The 22,003-nt window shown below is 37.2% G+C and overlaps 1 protein-coding gene across 2 annotated transcripts in view; it reads left to right on the top strand.

Moving 5' to 3' along the window:
• The window catches only part of prkcab (protein kinase C, alpha, b), a 174,963-nt gene that overhangs the window by 57,400 nt on the left and 95,560 nt on the right, over positions 1-22,003 (top strand). For both annotated transcript variants that reach the window (XM_016499891.1, XM_016499890.1), the window contains exon 3: positions 11,101-11,183. In XM_016499891.1, coding sequence (XP_016355377.1) covers positions 11,101-11,183 — 83 coding nt within the window. The remainder of the gene's footprint in view (positions 1-11,100; positions 11,184-22,003) is intronic.

Genomic DNA, 22,003 nt, shown 5'->3' with positions numbered 1-22,003 from the left:
TTTTGAGCAAACTAAGTCAACCAGCAAACCATCCTCGGTTTATTAATTTATTTAGAAAAGCATAGTGCGTTTCAGATTAGTCACTTTATAAGGCCTTGTGTGTGAAAGTGTGTGTGTGTCCATGACTTTGTATCATCTGTATAACCCTATCAGTGCTCTCTGATAGCTTTCACTGCTTATTGTAGCTCAGGTGTGGCGGCTCTTTCCGTCTCGTGCTAAATAATCAGTCCGTTCAGAACAAAGGAGATCTGCAACCCGGCGGTAAAGAATCCACTCGCGTTATATGCGCACTGGTAACCTGTCAGTCTGTTGCCATGACGGTGTAGTTACATGGGGATAGAGTAACTGCAGGATGTGTAAACAACAGAGCGTGTCAGTTTCTCACTGCCAGACTATAACAGGATTGTTCTTCAGCCCCATGAAAGTTTGAGGAGAATTTGACACACAGAAATGGAGTAGGACTTATGTGCCTGTTCTTGTCGGACAGCCTGTGAGATGTGTGTATGTGTGTTGTATGAGAGAAAGCAGTAACCCTAGCCTTTGTGTGTGTGTGTGTGTGTGTGTGTGTGTGTGTGTGTGTGTGTTCAGTTGAGAGTAACGTTCTTATCATGTGGCCTCATAGACAATAATGTCTGAACATTACTGCCTTCCCTACCTCTACCTTTCTCTCTTGCTCTGTTCCAGAACTTAGTGAGCTGCATTTTTATGCATCAGGTGACTCCCAAAACCAAAATATGAACCTTTCATTACCCATAATAATGCACTTTTAAAAAATGTATCAATTAAGATTCACTGCTTATTCATATTTTAACTATTTTTGTCCACAAAATCAAAGTTGTGGTGCGACAGGACAGGAAATTATTTATTTATTTTGCATTCTTTTATTGCATTTTTTCCTCAGAAGTGCTATTATAATTTTTTGATTATAATTGTATGATTTTTTACAATAAATGATCATAATTTAGAGATAATTGAACATTTTAAACCCTGTTTTTAGTCCTCTGATTTAGAGAAACGTCAGTTTTATGGGATTGTGTTTCTTTTAAGACTTCAATATAAATGCCCACTGCTATTATTGGGTAACATGTTTGCATATGAAATCAGAATTACATGTGGAATTGTTTTGAAAACTTATCATAAAGATCAGAAAGTACAATCAGAAAGTTCAATCTTCATAAAACTCCACTCAATAAAAAGGTACATCTTTCTGTTCTGTTTCTCCCACTTTATCACTCATCAATCTCTGTATTGTACATGTGATTATTAAAGTTGTGTTATTTAGTATTTTCTTTCTTATAAATGTCTCAGTGTTGGTCTTCCTCGTCCGTAATACTCAGAGTCTATTGTCATTATTAGCAACAGATATGACTTTAATAATTTGTGTGTGTGTGTATATGTAATCCCGTTAAAAGTAAACTGAAGGTGTTACCTGTGTGAGATTAACTCTGGCTCATCCAAGCATTAAAGCCTCTCACAGACTGAACTGAGCAAGTGATAGATAGATATTGTTGCAGTGCGCTGTAAGCCGCTTTGTGTAATCGGTCTGTTTATATTTTACCTGGTTGAGAGGAGAAAACAAAGCTTGTACTGATTAATTAGTACACACCTGATGAAGCACCATCTGCCAAGCTAACTGGAGCCTCTCTAGCTAGTGCTAAATCTATCCTGGATTTCCATTCCAATACTGGCTGGTTTATGGTGCTCAGTGCTGGTCCAACTGGTGTTCAGTCAACTCCATTCAGTATTTACACGAGCTTGCTAAAGAATCTATACTGTCTATCATCACAGCAGAATTTGCCTGGAATCCAGCACAACTTTTCTCAATGGGAGTCCTCCTCTCAGCTTCTCAGAGTGGTGAGGTTATTGTCAATGTAATGTAATATTCTAGTTCAGTCTGCTGTTTTTAACTGTATTACTTGAACTTGCTAACACAGTGCTGCAATTTATCCTCCACCTTAAAGTAACTGCCATAAAAGCTACACCTTCCTTAGAGCTTTGCTGCAACACTAACACAGTCTTTATATATCACTTAAGGTGATATACTGTATATCCAAGCATAATATCCTTTTAAAATGTACTAACCGCATTGCATGAGTACTTCAGCTCACAAAAGCATGCCGCTAGTGGTGGCCCTTCATGCATCAGTGCTGTCTAAAGGAAAGATTTGCATCATTTGACTGCCACATGCTTGCATGGATATTCAAGATCCTGAACACTAACTTCTAGGTTACACTTTATTTTACAGGACATATACCTACAATGTATTTACCAAAGAAAGTACTGGATAATATAAGGTAACTAAATGGGTTAATGTTAGGTTTAGGGGTAGGTCAGGGTTAGTACCTAGTTATTACACAGTTATTGTAATGTAGTAAGTACAAAAAAAAAAAAACCACGACTAAAATAAAGTGCTACTAACTTATCCTATCTGCTTTTATTCTGAGAAAGTGCATAAGCAAAGACATGATAACTTAAATTTGTGCTTGCTAATTGTCTAGACATGAATTTTTATCTGTCAAACCTCATAGTAGGTTTCATAGAAGATTGTAGATTTATTCACATTGCAAGCAAATGTGCATTGAAAGCTGTTGTTTTTTATTCTTTTCCAAATTTCGCTCTTAGGTTTTGCCCTTAGCCAGGTGTACATCTCATCTAGTTCACCTCACCCCTTGAGCAGTATTGATATCAAAGCCGATATTGATTATCCTTGTTGGCACAGCCACCTTTGCTTGGCCGAGACATGCAGTCTAATAGAGGCAAAGTACTGGCATCTCCTAGCACACAGAGATCGTGTCTCACGTGTAGGTGGAATAATATTACACCAAAACCAGACACTTGAAACGAATGGGGCATTCTCCTGAAAGGAACAAATGGTCTATTTCAGAATGCTATTGATGTTCTTGCAAATATTTTTAAGTGCAAAGTGCAGATCATTTGTCCTCCACTATGTTATATTAACTGAAGTAAAGGCTCCAGATTTCTCCAGCACTTAGTTTGTTAGTTTGCTGAAGGGTTAGGCTTTTATTTAGCTAAAAGGTTTCACACAGGATTGTTTAGGCATATTAAAGCTCAGACAAAGTGCCCTCTAACTCTGCCCAGGCTCATTTTGTGTGTCATGGCTTCACCTGGTGTCTTGTTTAAGGTTATTCCCGTTGAGAAAATCCGTGCAGTTGCCAGCTGGGCCGGGTCCAAGTGTTAGGACCTTCATGCTACAGTGTCCATTGCGGCGCATTCAGTGTTACTGACACTTCAGCTGTTGTGAATCCAACAGAAATTTTGCATGAGCATGTAAGTAAGAACACTTCAGTCAGTAGGAAATGGTACCCTTTGTGCTGCTGGTCTAGTTTATTCGGCAGGTCGGGGAGATGGCTAACTCTTTTCCAGAGGCATGTTTAATAAGACTTCAAAAGCAATTATGAGAGTATGAGGGTGCTATTCCTGAAGTCTCTGTCTCATTGCTTTCCCTTAGAGACAGAGTTGTTGCCAGAGAACAAAGGGTGAGGGGGCATTTATGGGTTGTCCCCCTCATGGTCCCTTTAGTTGAAAGACTGAAGATTCCTGACTCGCTCAGTGAACAGATGTTGTACTTAGTAACTGGACGGTTCCCAAGATACTAACCACCACATAACCACAAATACTAAACAGCTCTCGTAAGCTAAAGCCACACTTCGCTTTCTCTATCTGTCTGTCACACACTGGTAGAGCTGCACCATTCTGGATATATTAAGAATCACATCACTATTCTCCCACGATTCTGAACTAAACAAAATAACATGGAATTTACTATAGCAGGGGTGTCCAAACTCGGTCCTGGAGGGCCGGTGTCCTCAGCTAATCAAGCTCTTGCTAGGCATACTAGAAACTTAAAGGCAGGTGTGTTGAGGCAAGTTGGAGCTGCAGGACACCGGCCCTCCAGGACCGAGTTTGGGCACCCCTGTACTATAGGCTGTGACAAAATATGAATTGCTGCAGTTTATTTATTCAATGACTCACTCATAACTACTTTACTTATTTCATTACTGGATGAATCAACGGTTTTGAACGAATCTTTTGAATTAATGATTCAGTGACAAAAACATTTTTATCCGTCACTTGTTGCCACCTATTAGCGAAACAATGTAATCGATACAAGTGTTATTTGAATTGTCAATTACTGTCACAAGATGATTTGTATCGTTATAGACATTAGTGTTTATATCCGAACTATAAACTTTTATCCCAGTACTTCTCTGATAATATGAATGATTGTAAGACAAATAATACTGTGTGGTTGAAAAGACTGTTTGTGAATCTGTTTTATACTTAAACATAGGGCTGGGTACCGAAACCCAGTGCCAATATGGCACTGGTACCTATATAACCAGTACGTACCAGACCGAATCAGAACGCAGATTTCGGTGTCACATAAATGCCTGAGCTGTCGACTGAAATATTTGCTCTCTGGTGCTCCGAAATGGACGTAAGAAGCATCTTCACTGCACGTGATCACTAGTTAAATTATACTGCATTAATGTACTGTCAGAATAATCAGGAAAATAATTATTTCCCTACTGAGAAATTCATGTGAACGCAAGTCGGAAAGCTCTGATAATACAAATCCAACACATCTTTTTAGCAACATTAGTGTCCATGTTGTTTTCACATTCTGACTAAGTAAAAGCATAACTCAGGAAATGAGAGCATCCGAAGAGCATGTGAATGCAGCAATTACACTTGCTCTGATGGCAGCAGGTAGCCTACCATTAGCCTACATTAAACGTGCTTTAATTAAAATGCCTTAAGCTAAACTTTCCTTGTGATGACTTGCAATGAGACGCATTTCTAAACCTGTTGTCCAACAAAAAAGAACATGTTTTTACTTCATATCGTCAGTCAAATGTTTTAAATAACTTCCTTTTCTGATCTGATGTGGCTTCTTATCACAGAATGAGGCAGAAAATATATTCTATACTGTAAAAAAGGCTATGTCGATTAGCAATGGATTATAAATATACATAATTGTTATGAAAATACCAGAGATGGCTTGAAGTACACAAATCAACCACATGTTGTTGCAGTTGAGTGTTTATTGTCTTAATGTTTCATCATTCAAAGCATTTCTGTCTTCTTTTTATTCAGCTACAGCCATAGCAACGCTTTTGTCCATATTAGGCAATTCCTGGAGCGTCATGAGTTCTATTACCTCTATGATGCATATGTGGCGTTTCTGCATAAGGGCTCCCTCTTGCGTCCAGTATGAATGGATTAAAGTTGGATTAGGTGGCTTAGGTTTTGTAAAATTTGGTGTGTTTTGTATTTACTTATATTTATATATTTGCAGCACAGATTTGTATGTACTTTGTCAAAGATTTAATAGACACAGGCAAATCACTGTCATTTACAAATAAGATTATGTGATTGAATCGAGATCGCAATCTTTTAACGATTAACCAAAGCAGCTGGCTCCAGAATTGCACAAAGTGATGGATAACACATTTGAATTATACTCAAATAGCTCCAGCTTCTGAGCTTCCACAGTTTCACGTCTCTGCATAATGTCCACCCACACAGATACAGATTGTCCTTGTGTGTTCTATAAGAGGGATTATCATGCAGCTGTTTGACATCTCCATCCCTTAGTGACACAAATGCAGCTGCATGCATGCTGTGAAGAGGACTGATTCACACCTGCGCATATCTGCTGAGCTCCACATTTCAGTACCTGGGACATCTGGGATGCAGAACTAATGAATTCCCCATGTGGTCTTGACAGCTAACTCACTGGTCTCCTGCTTGTATTTGCATCCTTGTCCTCAAGATGGTATTTGAATAAAACTATGACCTACTGATGGTTTCCAGCAGGAAATGTTACGCTTACATGATGCTGATGGATAAATGGTTTCTGCCAAGCACTTGAGCAGGTGTCTGAATTGCAACAGCATCTCCAGTGTTAAAACCCTTCCATATTTCCGTTATCATATTACAATGTTAGTGAATAAGATAAGATAATCACAGTGCCTCTAAATTAAGACCCAACCCTGAGACTTGCTAAAGATGTCTCAGTGATTGTCTTCCTGTGTGTGGACAGTGTCAGTGGAGTGTCAGGAAGAGGAAGCTGGGTGGGTGGCTGTGTTTTGGAGGATGCAAGTTGACAGCGGTAATGAACTCATGGGGAAATTAGAGAAACACACAGCAGGACACAAACTGTGCTGTCTCAAATAAACACACGTTTGCCATTCAATCAATCAATGTTGTCTCTGTCAATGTTGTTGACAATACTGAGTGTTAGTGGCTTTTGGTTATACCGTATGAACATCTGGTTGTGGACAACAGGTCTGTTCAAAACCCTTGTGAATTTCCTTCCTAGTCAGCATTTTTAGGCATTATAGGCATGCTTCTGACAGGAAGGTAGGAAGAAAAATTATCTAGTTTTCTAAGATTCTTTCTTTTGGCCTAAATTGAACACAGGACTTGAAGAAAGCTGCATTGCTACAGCCACCTTTTCCATGCTGGCAGTATGAGAATGTAAATTATAGGTGTATTCAATGCTGCAAGCAACAAACAGTTTAATCCAATCGAAACTGACTCTGTGTACATGTGTGTTTTGTTTGTTTTTATGTATTTTAGACTATTTCTTAATAGCTTAGCAATATGCTAACATCATGCTCTTTTAAAACTGGTGATGGGATTTTACTGACTCTCATTCGATTTCATTCATTAAAAATAGTGTTATTTTGTTCATTTGAGTGGCGTGAAAATGCCAAATTCCCTGAACACATTCACCTACATAATCTTGATCATATTCCGAATCATGAAATCATTATAATGCGTCCAAAGACAGTTTATGAGGACATAAATGATTACTCTACCTCCCGAGTCGTTTATTTGTTACATATGACAGACGCAATGAACAAATTGTTCATGAATGACCCATCACTAAATGACCCATGAGTGACCCATGACTAATGAAATATATTGTTGAGTATGTATTTTGTGTGTGTTTCTTCTTCTGTACAGTGTTCCAAATCCATCACTTACGGAGTTTCATTTTTGTTATGATGTTGCCAGAAGCTAGCAGTCTATGCAGGCAGCAGACAGTGAAGTAGCTCACTAAAGTTTGGCTTATGTTATGCCGAGTTCACACTGCACGATTTTAGCCCGATTTTTCACTCACCGACAGGTTTTGCGAAATGTCCGACAAGTGCCCGAAATCGGAAGCAAATCGGTGCTCGTTCACGCGAGTGACAATCACGCAGTGTGAATTATCAAAGACGCGATCTGAGGGAATCACGCTGTGTGCAATGATTTCTGACTGAAAACTACATCGGCGATGACCTACAGCCAATGAGAGACCAAGATACAGGGCAGATGGAAGTTCGGGAAGGAGTTATTGACCAGAATATCAGTATTTTAATAGATATATGAACAATTATATCATACAGAAACAAGCACAAACATTTGCTTGCCCAGCCACAACATCAGCATAACAGTTACTGCAAAATTATTTACCTCCAACTCTCTTTGCAGAGCAGAGGGAAGTTCGGGGAGGAGTTATAGACCAGAATATCAGTATTTTAATAGATATATGAACAATTATATCATACAGGAACAAGCACAAACTTTTCCTTCCCCAGCCACAACATCAGCATAACAGTTACTGCAAAATTATTTACCTCCAACTCTCTTTGCAGAACACCCCAGCCCTGTTCCCTGCATCTCCCTCCTGCATAATCGGTTTTTCTTTTTCTCCTTGTAGCTGGAAATCAGCTCACAGACAATTTGAGGGCTATATATATATGTTTTTTATAATTCCAGTCTCGCTCGAGAACTCCGGTCTGACGCACGCGGGTTCTCACGTTATTTCCTTATCACTTCTCGCGTGTGTTTTGTTGTAAAACGTAGTTTGCGGACCAGACAGAGCTGTCGGCGATTCTTTCTATTGTGAAGTCATGCAATGTGAAACGCCATGTCGCCGATCCATCGTGCAATGTGAACACAGCAGCAACTGAATGCTACCCCAGATAATCACGCAGTGTGAAAACAACGGCGATCCGACGAGTTTGAAAATCGTGCAGTGTGAACTCGGCATTACCGGCCAAAACAGTGTTTTCCCCATTAGTGTCCCCACAAGGATAGTAATTTGGTCCCCATGAGGAAAACAGCTTAGGAATCATACAGAATGACATTTTTGTGTGTGCATGTGTGTGTGTTCCATGTTTTTCTCTGCAAAATCTTCACTTATCTTACACAGCATCATTCACACACATGTAGCCAATAATATCTGGCTAATGATCAGACTGGCGAGTTTGTGACCGTGAGGTCCACGTAAAACGGCCGATGCGAGACACTCTGAGCGACATAGATTTCTATTGAACGAGTAAAATATAAAGTAAAGAGTTAACTAGAATAATCAAATGTCAGAAGACATGGACAAACAACCAATTTGCATTTCAATCTAAATTCGATGCAGGTCGTAATAAAATGGAGTCCGATTTAGAATTTAATTGAAATTAAATTACTTTGCGCACCAAAAAGACTGGACATGCAGGAAACCGTTAGATTCCTTCATTGGGCCAATTGAGCCTTCACAGTGAGCTTGATTAACAATTTCAGTGGACTTGAACTTTAAAAATCGCGTGTATTGACGTGCTTCCGCGGTTGAAATAAAATCCCTTCTGACGTTCATTCATGTTTCTTTTGTGATTTAAGTAAATATGAAAAGATGATCGGTTCACGTGCCACTTTAGCAGAGGCAGTACAGTGATCTGTCACAGCACATTAAAGAGCCACAAAACTGTATTTATTATTTGAATTTCTTAAAGAAATTACAAAATTTGAAAGCTGAGACTGTTTCATACCAAAAATAACCTGCTTTGTCTTGTCTGAGGGAGTGTTGTCAGTTTCCTCTTTGCTCCGCAATGTATTTTTTACCGTGTGAGAACATGGTGTGTAGTGTGAGAGCGGCATGGCTTGTCGGACATAGCAGCAGTAACTAATTTAAATGGGTGGACCTTACACACTATAATACATTTGTCTCATTAGTTAATCATAGTCAGTATGTGACATGTTTTCATATTGTCCGATCACTTCATTCATTAATACATGTCTCGTCGTTGTCATCGCTCACACTCAGTCTGTCACATGTGTCAGGAAGCTGTAACTGGATGAGACGCCACACTCAACACTATAAATCTAAATGACTGTAGCACAATCTAACTTGAAGGGTGGTGTTTGTATGGAGCTGTTGACAGGGGCTTGGATGGATTGGAGTCATTCCCAGCTCTCCTCTGTTTGTGGGAGGCATTTGTGCCGATAATGTAGCTGATGCCGGTGACATTTAAACAAATCTCCACTCTCAGCTGTGTGTAATACAACAGATCAGCACAAGAGAACCTTCCAGCAACCTGTGAGGCCTTTTACTCTAGCAATATTTATATTTCCACTTCACTGTTTATTTCATGAGAAAGATATCATTCAACAAGTTTTAATCAGGGCAGGCGTTAACATTCATTGATTTGTTCTATTTCTTACAATATTGCATTGATATTTAAGATCTATGCTATTTGCTATGAATATACTAGGAATTGTGTCTTTAACTATGCATTGTTATATACAACGGTCTTTGAAAGAGCTTGCTCAGAAGAATTATTCTGACTGTGCTGTAGCTTGAAGCATAGGAATAAACACATTTAAAAACTGATTTCTCAACTGAACTCATTACAGTCCATCAGTTCCACTATTTTCGAAAACAACACAGATTGTGAATAAGAACCTGTTCTCAATTCTCCTAGTATCATTGACACTATGAATGTAATGCTGCATCAAAGCCACCTTAAACAGTGAGTGTCTGGTCACACTTTATTTTAAGGTCCAATTCTCGCTATTAACAAACCCTTAACTATGACGTTTTACTAACAGAATGTACTAATAAACAGCCAATATGTTAATAATAGGCATGATAATAAGCAATAGTTAATAGTGAGAATTGGTCCCTTTACTGAAGTGTTACCAAATGTCTTGTTTCTTTTGTTTTGAGCCGTAATAATAGTGAGCTTTTTATGATAATGTGATGCATCACAGTGTATTGAATTCAGTTGTGACATATGATTCCTTTTTGTCTGATGCACAGCATTGTAAGTTAGCTCTGAAACAAAGCCACTATTGATTAAATATGGCTCAGGTACAGAAACCTTGGAACTGATTTCCCGAAAGCAGCAGTAGGCTACAGTGCACAGATTGATGGGGAAATTGTTTGATTTTGGAAAGCGTTTGCTCATGGGAGCAGTTCTACAAATAGGATGCAGCATTTGTGTCTCCTTCAGGACTCTCAGAGCAATGTTTCATCTGAAAGAGAGTCAGAATGAATATGACTGTAAATCCATTATTAAACTGTAAAGGATGTTTTTAAAATGTGTTTATGAATTGCTGATAAGGAGAGAGAGCCGCTGACTGCTGTAGCAATTTACAGATCTATCAGAATAGATATTACATATAACCATCCATCCATTCATTTTTCAAACTGCTTGTCCTCTGGGTTGTGATACATATGACCATAATACAATAAATAATTATAGTATATATGTACATATATATTTGATTAGCTAGTTGTCAAACAGCCAGACTAGCAGATTAGGGTTGATTAGTTTATCAAATTTTTTTATCTAATTTTCTTTTTCTTCTTAAATATACATTTTGTTAATATTTATGTTTTCAAAGAATCAGAACCACCTCAAACTTTGCTTTTGTCAATCAGTCTGTGTGACCAGACATGCCAGCTGTGGTTTGAATTACATAATTTTTTTATTTTTTTTTAACTGAATGATAACTTGGAAATATAAAGAGATGTTAACTTAATTCAGACATTTTTGAATGCTTTGGTTTATTTTATTCAATATATATATTAATATTTAAATAAAGGTCTGTGTTAATTAATAAATAATGAAACTGGTATCTAGAATCGCAAAATTGCAATGGTATTACTTTTGATCAATGTGAATTTGATGTGACAATAAGCACACACAAACTATGTTGTGATGTATGTATTGGTTTGATATTGATTTGAATATGAAGCAAATGTGTTTATGCTTTTTAATCTAATTTCCCCTTTCTTCTCATCCACAGTGTGCTGTTTTGTGGTCCACAAAAGGTGCCATGAGTTTGTTTCATTCTCCTGTCCAGGGGCCGACAAGGGCCCTGACACAGATGTGAGTAAATGCTTGTATTTCTCTCTCTTACACACACATACACACATGCTCACACTGCAGTCGGCATGTTCTTTGTTAAAGAGCTGTGTTTAAGATCCATGTCCGTTCAAGTTGTTCTGTGAAGGTGTGCTTGCTTTAAAACGGTTGTGTTCACTAAGAATTCAGCGTAATGCTGAACAAAACCGTCTTCTCTTCTCTCTCCTCCTCCTGCTCTGTGGGGATGTGTTTGTGTGTCTGCTGTGAGGACAGCTGCTTGCGGTTTGCCGTAGATGAGCACCGGGGGCCAGTAGTGGTCAAATATGACCTGTTGGCCCCTGCATGTCCCCTGAGTGCTGCTTACTCAGACATCCAGAAAAACCCACACAAAGCCAGCTATGTGTGTTTTCTTTTAACCCTTCACTAGATTAGCCTCACATTAGCATCTAAACCACATTAGGAAGAAGCTTATGAGAGGTTCGTTTACATGCTTGTTGTGGTTGTTTTAATGGGTCCAAATTGCAGCCAAGATTGAAAGTACAGGCATGAATGAGTTCAGGCAGTATGCTCATCATGACAGCTGGAAGACTAACAACACAATCCTTTCTGTTTGACTTTTGCCATTTAAGCAAGGAGTACCTTTACCTTAATCCAGGGGTTTTCAACCTTTTAGGACAGGCGCCCCCCCAAGTATTTCCGACACGGCTAATCGTAAATCATCGTACACTGTCAATAAAGGTGACCAGGGTTGCACAACAAAACCATCCTAATTGATACTCAAAACTCGCCCAAAACTACCAAATGCGGCAAGTGTTAAAGTAGCCCAATTCCGCGGGAAAACCGCAGACTTGGCAACACTGAGTGTAACTGATACTCGAGCAAACTCTGCTCTAACTGTCGACTAGCAGTGGGAGTCAGATTGCCCCCTAGTGGATGGCTAAAGATTTGTTAACTCGTATTCATAAATTCTCAAGGGAACGTCTCTGAATTAACTGATGCTCGCGCCCCCCTTGACAGTTGCTGGCGCCCCCCTGGGGGGGCGCGCCCCAAAGTTTGAAAACCCCTGCCTTAATCAATAGTAAATTTGTGTATCATTCATTATGTCAGGATCATGGACCTGTTTTGTTATGTTTTGCCCCTGTTTCTGTTCCTGTGTTCCCTTATTTGGTCATGTTCCTGTCCTTGTTTAGTTAATTAGTCCTTCTGTGCACCTGTGTTTGGTAATTGTCCTGTGTTTATAAGTTCTTGTCTGTGCATTTCTCCTCTGTCGGGTCTACTTGTTGGATGTTCTGTGTTTCTGGTGTTCCTGTTGTGGAATATTCCCTGTGATTCCTGGATTAAAGATTTTTGCGTGTATTCCACGTTTCTCTCTTGGTCCTCCCATAGCGAATCATGACACATTATTTTTAAACTTTCTCCTTTTCCTTGGATTGTTGTATAATTTAAATTGATAATTCACTCCAGAATTAAACTTATCATCATTTATTCATCCTTATGTCATTCCAAAAGTTGTGTGACTTTTCTGTGGAACACAAGAGGAGAAATTATGCAGACTATGCAGGTTGCTCTTTTCCATACACTGAAAAATTATACTTGAGCCCGTTTAAAATAGAATAAAATAAATGGATCAATTTCAAAAGATTACTTAATCAATGATGTAGGTCAACATCATATATTTACCATAAATAGAAGCTAAATAGACTAGTGATCATCAAATCCTTTTAACAGTTTATTTTACAGACTGTATTTTAAAGTTTTCTCTTTTTTCACAAAACCTTTTGCTCTCTTGAAACCATGTCAGTTTCGGTTGAAAATATTTTAAGTTCAAGTGTTAGCATTATAAACACTGAATTAATTAATACCAACATATGAAATTAAATGAATGACAGAAAAATTTAAAATGTTGGACAATAAATATATAACAGGAATGTAACAGAATCCGTGTATCATTCGTTCATTCGTTTTTTCATTTAATATTGAAAGTAGAAAAATGAAAAAACGTCTCCTTTAAAAAAAACGTGTAATGTGACACGTTTTTCGTTCAGGGGTAGAAAATGTAGATCACTGCAACATGCTGGCGGAGTGAACGAGGCTTGAGAGAGTTGTGAGTGAAGGCGCGGGCGCAGCCTCCGTGTTGCCAGATCAAGCTATTATAAGCATAATTTAATTGAACACTTAACACTTAATTTAACACTTTAGAAAGTTAATAAAGTAGGAAGTTGCAGTTTAGAGTCAGTGATATCTTTATCTTATCTTATTTGCAAAAGATTGGAACTAATTTTGGTTTATTTTTATTTATTTGTAGTTTTTTTTTTGTTTTAGTATCAATATCTGGCAACACTGCATCGCCAGCACTTAAACTGAAAGCAATCAAAAAAAGCCCACGGACAGGGTTTTGCTGACAGGATACGACATTCGGTAAGGGAAATGCAAAAATTATCATGATATTATCTGTCATAGACGTTATCAATGCTGTCAAAAACAGTGAATGAAATGAAATACGCAAAAACTAGCCATGAAGAAGTCTATGCTATGTCATTCAGTATAGTTACATTTTCACAAATCATGCTATAAACTTTAATAAGAGCACTAGACAAAGTTATTGTAGTTATGTATTGTTGCAATAAACAACTGATAAAATTAACCACCCTTAAATATAGTAAAGTATTAACAAATTTTCAAGTTCAAGTTCAAGTTGAGCTTTATTGTCATTCTGCTGCTTGTGGGGACATACAGTGGAACGAAATGTCGTGCCTCACAGGACCACGGTGTTACATAAATACAGGCATACAACAATGAAGTAAAACAGTAAAAACCTATACAGTAAAGCAGTAAAAACCTATACACAACTAACCTACTGACTGATTTTGATTATAAATATACTATATATATATAAATGTTTACCTATACATAAGTTAAAAAATACAGACTATACGGATGCTTCACATAAACACTGTACCTATACACAACTAACCTACTGACAGATTTTGACTATGAATATACTATATATAAATGTTTACCTAACATGCATAAATTAAAAAAAAAAAAAAATACAGACTATACGGATGCTTCACATAAACACTGTACCTATACACAACTAACCTACTGACAGATTTTGACTATGAATATACTATATATAAATGTTTACCTACCTATAGAATGTGGTGAGGATGGGTGGAGGGAGACTTGCTCTTTTCAGCCGGCGGAGAAAGTGTAGGCGCTGTTGTGCCTTCTTGGAGAGTGACATGGTGTTGGTGGTCCAGGTGAGATCCTCTGTGATGTGCACCCCCAGGAATTTAGTGCTGCTGACTCTCTCCACAGTCGAGCTGTCGATGGTCAGTGGGGGGTGGTCAACGGAGTTTCTCCTGAAGTCCATCACAACCTCCTTTGTCTTACTCACATTGAGGGACAGGTTGTTAGTGCCACACCATTCAGCCAGCTTCGCCACTTCCTCTCTGTAGTGCCTTTCATCACTGTTGCTGATGAGACCTACCACCGTTGTGTCATCCGCAAACTTGATGATGTTTAGTTGTGTAGTTGCAATAAATGCGTTAAGAATCCATAGGACTTCAGCAGCGGAGGACTATTATTCTGCTGCGTGATACTGCGGAAGAACTGATGACGGCACGGTTTGATCTTTGGCTGACCAATCAGCAGAAAGGGTGTTTAATTTCCGCCCACGCGTAGAAATCGAATATTCAAGCTATTTATTCATTTTTCCACCCCTGAACGAAAAACGAAAATTTAAGATGAATTCTCATTTTTTTTGGAAATAAACGAAAAAACGATAAAGGAGCCTTTTTTTTTTCATTTTTCTACTTTCGATATTAAATCAAAAAACAAATGAACGAATGATACACAGATTGAACAGCTTGACAGTAAACTGTTTTTGCAGTATTGTCTTATATTAATGTCCGTTAAAGGAAGACTGTAAACAAAAAAAAACTTTTTTTATGTAAAAAAAACAACAAAAAAACACGCATACAGCCACTTTCTCCAAAATTGTTGAATTATTTAATTATGACAGAGAAACAGCAATGCATCATCTAATCTAGATCATCATGTTTGTAGTGTGTTCCAGGAGATTAAAACGTACAATATATATTTCAGACCAAGTGGAGTAATAGTAAATAATAATATAGTAAGTAATTGTAAATGTGTAAAGTTGCATACGCTCATTACTTAGTGTCATATCCATATAAATCATTATTATGGTTTCTATGGCTAGGACCTGCAGTTCCTAAAAGGATTTAAGTTTACTACTAGACTAAAAACAGTTAAAGTTAGCAGGTGCATAAGACAGCGCTACGTCCCACTTCAAAACACACAATATTTTTACGTGAATAATTATCTGTCAGGGTCTTTGGGAAAACGATGAAAGGCAATATTTTTACTGTCACACTGATAGTTTTTACAGTGGATTGCCCAACATTGCGTTCATTTATTCCACTTTGACCTCTCTTTCTTTGTTATTCTGTCTATTTCTGTGTATCTTTGCTGTTATTCAGTTGGAATATTCACTCCAAAATGGCGGCCGTGCTACCGAAGTGCCACCTAGTGGCTGTTACCAAAAAAGCATTAGAGTTTCGCCTCTTGGTCTTCTATACTCTTCGGTTTCTTGGAGAGGTTGGAGACTCTCTGTGTGTTTGTGATTGTGTGTGAGTCAGAGGGTCAGAGCTGCTGATCTCATAAGCTCTTCTCCTCCTGGTGTGAGCATGTGCTCCATCATGACCCTAAAACTGCATCCATCCAGCCCTGGCATCATGGGCTTTCATCTGAACACTGCTCATTTCACATCTCTTTTCTCTGTTGCCCTCCCGCTTCATCTTTCTTTAGCTGATGCTCGAACCCTCAAGACACGTGGATAAACCATCTTCACTCTCATTTAAAGCTGCAGTGCGTAATTTCTGTGCCACCTTCATTTCCGGAAGAAAATGTGAGTGAGTTGCATGTGCAAGAACCTGCCGGCTATGCTAGGGTGTTGTGGGTGGCTGATGAGTGTTTTTATTCCATTGTGTTGAATTTATGAGTATACACTAGGTCTTATGTAGGAACTTGGTAGGCATAATAACTTTCCTTTTATTTTCTTCAATGAACTCACTTGGCCATGGCCACCTGTGGAACTGTCACCTTAGACTTTTGTCTTACCAACGTTTTTGATTTTTTTACTGTGCAAAACAGAATAAAACACATTGGTAGGGTTTGCTGAGTGTTTTTTAACACATTACTTTATGTGGTTGCTATATGTAGATCAAAAAATGCCACTACCAAATCTATATTTTGGTATAGATTCACCCAAAAAAGCTAATTCTGTCATTAATAACTCACCCTTGTGTCGTTTCACACCCGTATGACCTTCGTTCCTCTTCCAAACACAAATGTAAATCTTTTTGATGAAATCCGAGAGCTTTCCCTCCACAGGCAGCAACGCAACTTACACATTCAAATCCCAGAACGGTAGGAAAGACATCGTTAAAGTATGTGACTACAGTGGTTTAACCTCAGTTTTATTAAGCAAGACGAGTGCTTTGTTTGCACAATAAAACAATTTACAACTTTATTTATGAAAATATTGATCTGCATTGTGTTCACGAGAGCATTAAAATGCATGTGTTTATGCCATAGAAGACTTGCATCAACACAATGTACATGAGTGAGTGTTCACTAGAGCAGTGGTTCTCAAACTGGGGTACGTGTAAAAATTCTGAGTTTTGGCATTCATTTAATTCTACCCCAACTTAAAGTAACATTAAAACCGAACATGTATAAAATGCCGCTTCTAATGTAAAAACAGGAACGGTCAAATATCCAATCTTACGTCATCTTTTGCGGTCAAAACTGCATCCACACAAGCAGCGTGCATGTGATAGGATGCCCGCTGAATATGCTTTAGCAAATCGCGCTGCTGTTCAATGCATCTTTAAAGTAGATCTTCACTTAATAGCATGAAGAGCAAATATTGATATTGACACTGACTGTACATTGGGATCGATTTAAACTCTCCTCGATACAAACACACCCTGTGCGAGTTATTGTTTTCATGTTTAAAATATGAGCAAGAATGCAAATTTCCCTGATTATCCAAGCGATGGCAACAGTTCAACAAAAAAGGTAATGTTAAGTGAACATTTTAAATGTAGCCTACATTTTAAACAGAATACATGTTTGTTATATTTTGCAACGAAATAATTGTTCCAACGAAATCCCTATCATCTGGTGTGCGTCTCCAAGCAAATACGGCGGTGTTTCATTAGTGAACGAATCTGCGGCTTTGACCGATTTGGAGAGTCAGTGATTAATAACACATTCATAACTACAGCATTTTGCTTCGTTACTGAATGAATGAATGAATGAATGACTAGACGCCTGGCTCATTAAGAGCCACCTATTGGCGGTTTTATTTTTAAATCTACAGCTATCACTTCGATTTGCCATCATTTATTGCTTTATTTATTATATTAATAATACACTTAATGGAATGTTAAGAATATGACATAAAACATGGCATACAATTAATAAGGATAGAAAATATTTGCCTCTATAAAGGTAAAAATGCACCTGTAAATCAATTTAAGGGGGCAAATATTGTCCTTTAATAGAAAAGGTGTGACTGCGGTCTAAGTGGAAGAGAGGGGGTACGCAGAAGAATGTTAAATGCCCTAGGGGGTACGCCGCTGTAAAAAGTTTGAGAACCACTGCACTAGAGTACCACAACATGTGTTTGGATAATATTTTTGGAAATTAAGTGGTAAACTATGTTTTTTTTTTTTTTGTGCCAAGAAAGCGCTCACATCACTTAATAAAATTGGATTAATGATATACTTAATGACATGGATTGCTTAATGTCTTTCTTACCATTCTGGACCTTGTGTAAGTGGCATGACTGACTGCAGAGGGACAAAAAGCTCTCAGATTTCATCAAAAATAGCCTAATTTACACTCCAAAGATAAACAAAGGTCTTAGAGTATTGGAATGACATGAGGGTGAGCAATTAACAACAGATTACAACAAATTTTGGAAGGAAAAACACAGTATACAAAATAGACAATCGGTGGTATTTGTGTGTACATGTGTGTTATGTACAAATGCAAGGAAATGTAAATAAGAAGCTTGGCGTGTTAAATAAATACATGTATAAATAGTATTGTGCTTTTGTGAAGAAAGATATTGTATTATCTGAGAATAAAATGAAATACTTGACTATGTATTTTGAGTATTTCAAATACAAAATACTGTCTCTCAAAGTATTTAAATACAAATTACTTTTGATTCTTTTTTGTCCAGCAAAATGCAAATGACAAAATATGTATTTAGTAATTAAATACGTATTTCAAATACATTTAAACATGCAGTCATTTATTCAGACACCTTCAACATTTCTCACATTATCAGTTTATTCGTAAAAAAAGAAACTCAAGAGTTAAACTGTGTCAATACAAATTCATCTTGATAATGTCAGATAACTTTGATAGAAAGGTATGTAACAAAACATGGTCAGGTCAAAGTGTCAAATAACATTTTTGGTCCTACATTTTTATAAATTTTACTGGTAGGCCACTGTATGAAGAATTTTTGGGTATAATGTCACAGTTTACTTTATTTTGTTATCCTCACTTACATAAATGAACTATAGTGTCCTGCACTCACTAGTAAAAACTATCAAAGAATATCTGCATGGTGTCTGAATAATTTTTGGTTTGACTGTATATATATATATATATATGTCCATTTTAACTTAATGTTCCTCATCAGTCATTAAAGTGAATGAAGGAAAACACAAACCTGTTTGTTTCTCTGTTTCTTCGTCTTTCATTCTGCAGGGTTCTTCACCGCAAGAGCTGAATGAAACAGTACAAAAATGCGCATTAAAGTCTAATCCATAAACACTCTCTCCATTACAATATTATAACATACTCAGCGAATTTCACAAAATATTTGTTATAACGAACAGTAGACAAACATACACATATTATGCCTTCTCGGGGGTTCTGAATACACTTACAAAACCGTTTTTCTGTGAACTAGTTCTGGTCACCTGTGATGAAGCGTGGCTCTCTGGAACCTTCAGACAAAAAAGCGTAACAATGTAACAATGTTGCCGCTGCTGCTTTGGCTTTATTTTTATACCGTCTATGGCTGTACGCAGGGAAGGAGACCAAAGCCGTTTTTGAATGGATGTTACTGGAGTAGAGGCTTCACTACGCTGAATAAACAGCTTTTGTTAGGAAACAGATGATCAATTAATGAATCGACAGCCTATCGGCTAATCTTTAAAAAAATGTTGCCATTAAACAATAGGTTTGAGATGAACCAAATCTGCGCAGCACTTGTCACCGAAAGATGCATGCCGCGCAGGGTTGCCATATTTTCACTACAAAACCCACCCAAAATTGCTGTAGCCTTTGCATAAGGGCGCCCCGGTAAATTTCTCACATTATCACAGTTTATTCGCTATAGTTTAGAAAATAGTAATAAAATATGACATGAACTCAGAGTTAAACTGTGTCAGAACAAATTCATCTTGATAATCACAAATGAATTACAGTCAAACCAAAATGTATTCAAAATTTCTCACATTATCACAGTTTATTCGCTATAGTTTAGAAAATGTTAATAAAATATGACAAGAACTTAAGAGTTAAACTGTCAATACAAATTCATCTTGATAATGTCAGATAACTTTGATAGAAAGGTATGTAACAAAACATGGTCAGGTCAAAGTGTCAAATAACATTTTTGGTCCTACATTTTTATAAATTTTACTGGTAGGCCACTGTATGAAGAATTTTTGGGTATAATGTCACAGTTTACTTTATTTTGTTATCCTCACTTACATAAATGAACTGTAGTGTCCTGCACCCCCTAGTAAAAAAAATATCAAAAATTATATCTGGTGTCTGAATAATTTTTGGTTTGACTGTGTTAATATATATATATACAGTATATATATATAGGTAATTAGCACCAAAGTACTAAATGCAGCTGTAATGTTCTGATGGATCGATTATTCTCTGTTCAGGGACGAGAGAAAATGTTTTACCATCCACAAGGATACACGTTTGACCTTTAAACTATACAGAACTATATCTGTCATGTTGTCCGTCTTGCATCTGTTCATTCCCATTGCAAACATGTTCTTGTGCCAAAAAGATTGCAAATTTGTTCTTTTTTTAATGTTGTGATTTTGTACAGAAGCATCTGTCTGAGGTGAGCTTCAAACAGATCTACAGCATTGTGCGTCACAATCAGATCAGTGTGTTTCTGCATCTGACGTTCGCAGCATTTCATATGCGGCTTTGATTTTCACATGTGGATTCAATTGGAACAAATGATCTGTCAAGTCCCCAGTGATTCTCTGTGTCTTTTTTCTCCAGAGTCTCTGAACATATTGATATATTCATTACTGGACTCCACTGGGGCTGGACGTTGAGCATCTTTCAAGTCATTAGTGAGAACTGTTTATGCATGAGCACTTTAAACACACACACTCTCTTGCACTCGGTTACATAGTGTTCTTTTATAGGCTGCTTAAAATAACAAGATGCATGATATGATAAATGATACTTTTTAACATGCTGTCTCTCTGAACCCCCTGCTGCTGCTTGCAGTTTTTTTTTTTAAGTCAGTTAATGCAACAATTTAAAGTCCCTTAAGTAACATGCTGTGTCTGTGAAACTATTTTGATAAGCCGAATGACAGTAATGTAGCCAAACTCATAGCATGCAAGTGATTAGGCACCAGATTGTTGATGCTTCAAAATGCACATACATTACAACAATGATGACAGTAATCCACATCACACTTATATTTACGTCTAGCATAAAGTCAAACCTCTCATAAATGTATGTATGACATTTGACCGGAAGCAATGGATTAAAATATAAAGTTTTCTTACACACACACCTATCGCTTTGCTTCAGAAGACTGAAATAGATGAATCCACTGGTTCAGTCTAATCCAGTATTGTATTTATTGAGATAGCATCAGAGTAATAAATAATAAATTTATATACTGATAATAAATTTTATAAAAAAAACAGAGTTTACACAGAGCTAGACAGACAAGCGTTTGAGGTTAAAAAGTATATAAATTTTAAATTTTTTAAAAGAAAATAACCAATCGTTTCGCTAGATAAGACCCTTCTTCCTCGGCAGGGTTCGTTTAGAGCCCTTTGAAGCTGCATTTAAACTGCATTTTGGAAGTTCAAACTTGGGGGCACCATAGAAGTCCATTATATGGAGATAAAATCCTGAAATGTTTTCCTCAAAAAACATAATTTCTTTACGACACACTGTAAAAAAAAATCCGTAAAATTTATGGTAAAAAACCGGCAGCTGTGGTTGCCAGAATTTTACCGTAAAACATACGGTAGCAACGTTTTAGGTTTTACGGTTTTAACTTAAATTTACAGTTAAATACCATAATTTTATTAACTGATATAATGTTAATATACCAACCTATTGAAGTACTGAAATCTGTTTTGTACCTTTGTAATACACTGATAACCACCAAATACAGGTGGTGATGAGAAAGTCACGATGAACCAAAGCCCATCACAAGCAGCTTTTAAATAATAACATATATGGAAGGTGCACATTGTCATTCACACAAACACTAAACACCATCATGGTAACACACATGAAACTGAAATAATGCAATAAACACTCATTTAACAACATTAGGTGTAACACACAACCCTAATATACAAATCTGATAAGAAAAAACTAAGAAGAAACATAGTTATTGCAACAAAAAAACATCAAATTTGAAATGTAACGCAGGGAATTCTGGGAATGTCAATTTACGGTTATTCACTGTAAATTATACGGTCTTTTTCACTTCC

The sequence above is a fragment of the Sinocyclocheilus anshuiensis genome, unplaced genomic scaffold, assembly GCF_001515605.1.
Source record: "Sinocyclocheilus anshuiensis isolate Anshui unplaced genomic scaffold, SAMN03320099.WGS_v1.1 scaffold178, whole genome shotgun sequence".
Classification (NCBI taxonomy): Eukaryota; Metazoa; Chordata; class Actinopteri; order Cypriniformes; family Cyprinidae; genus Sinocyclocheilus; species Sinocyclocheilus anshuiensis.
Note: the sequence above shows the minus strand (reverse complement) of the source record. Positions and strands in the feature narration are given on the sequence as shown.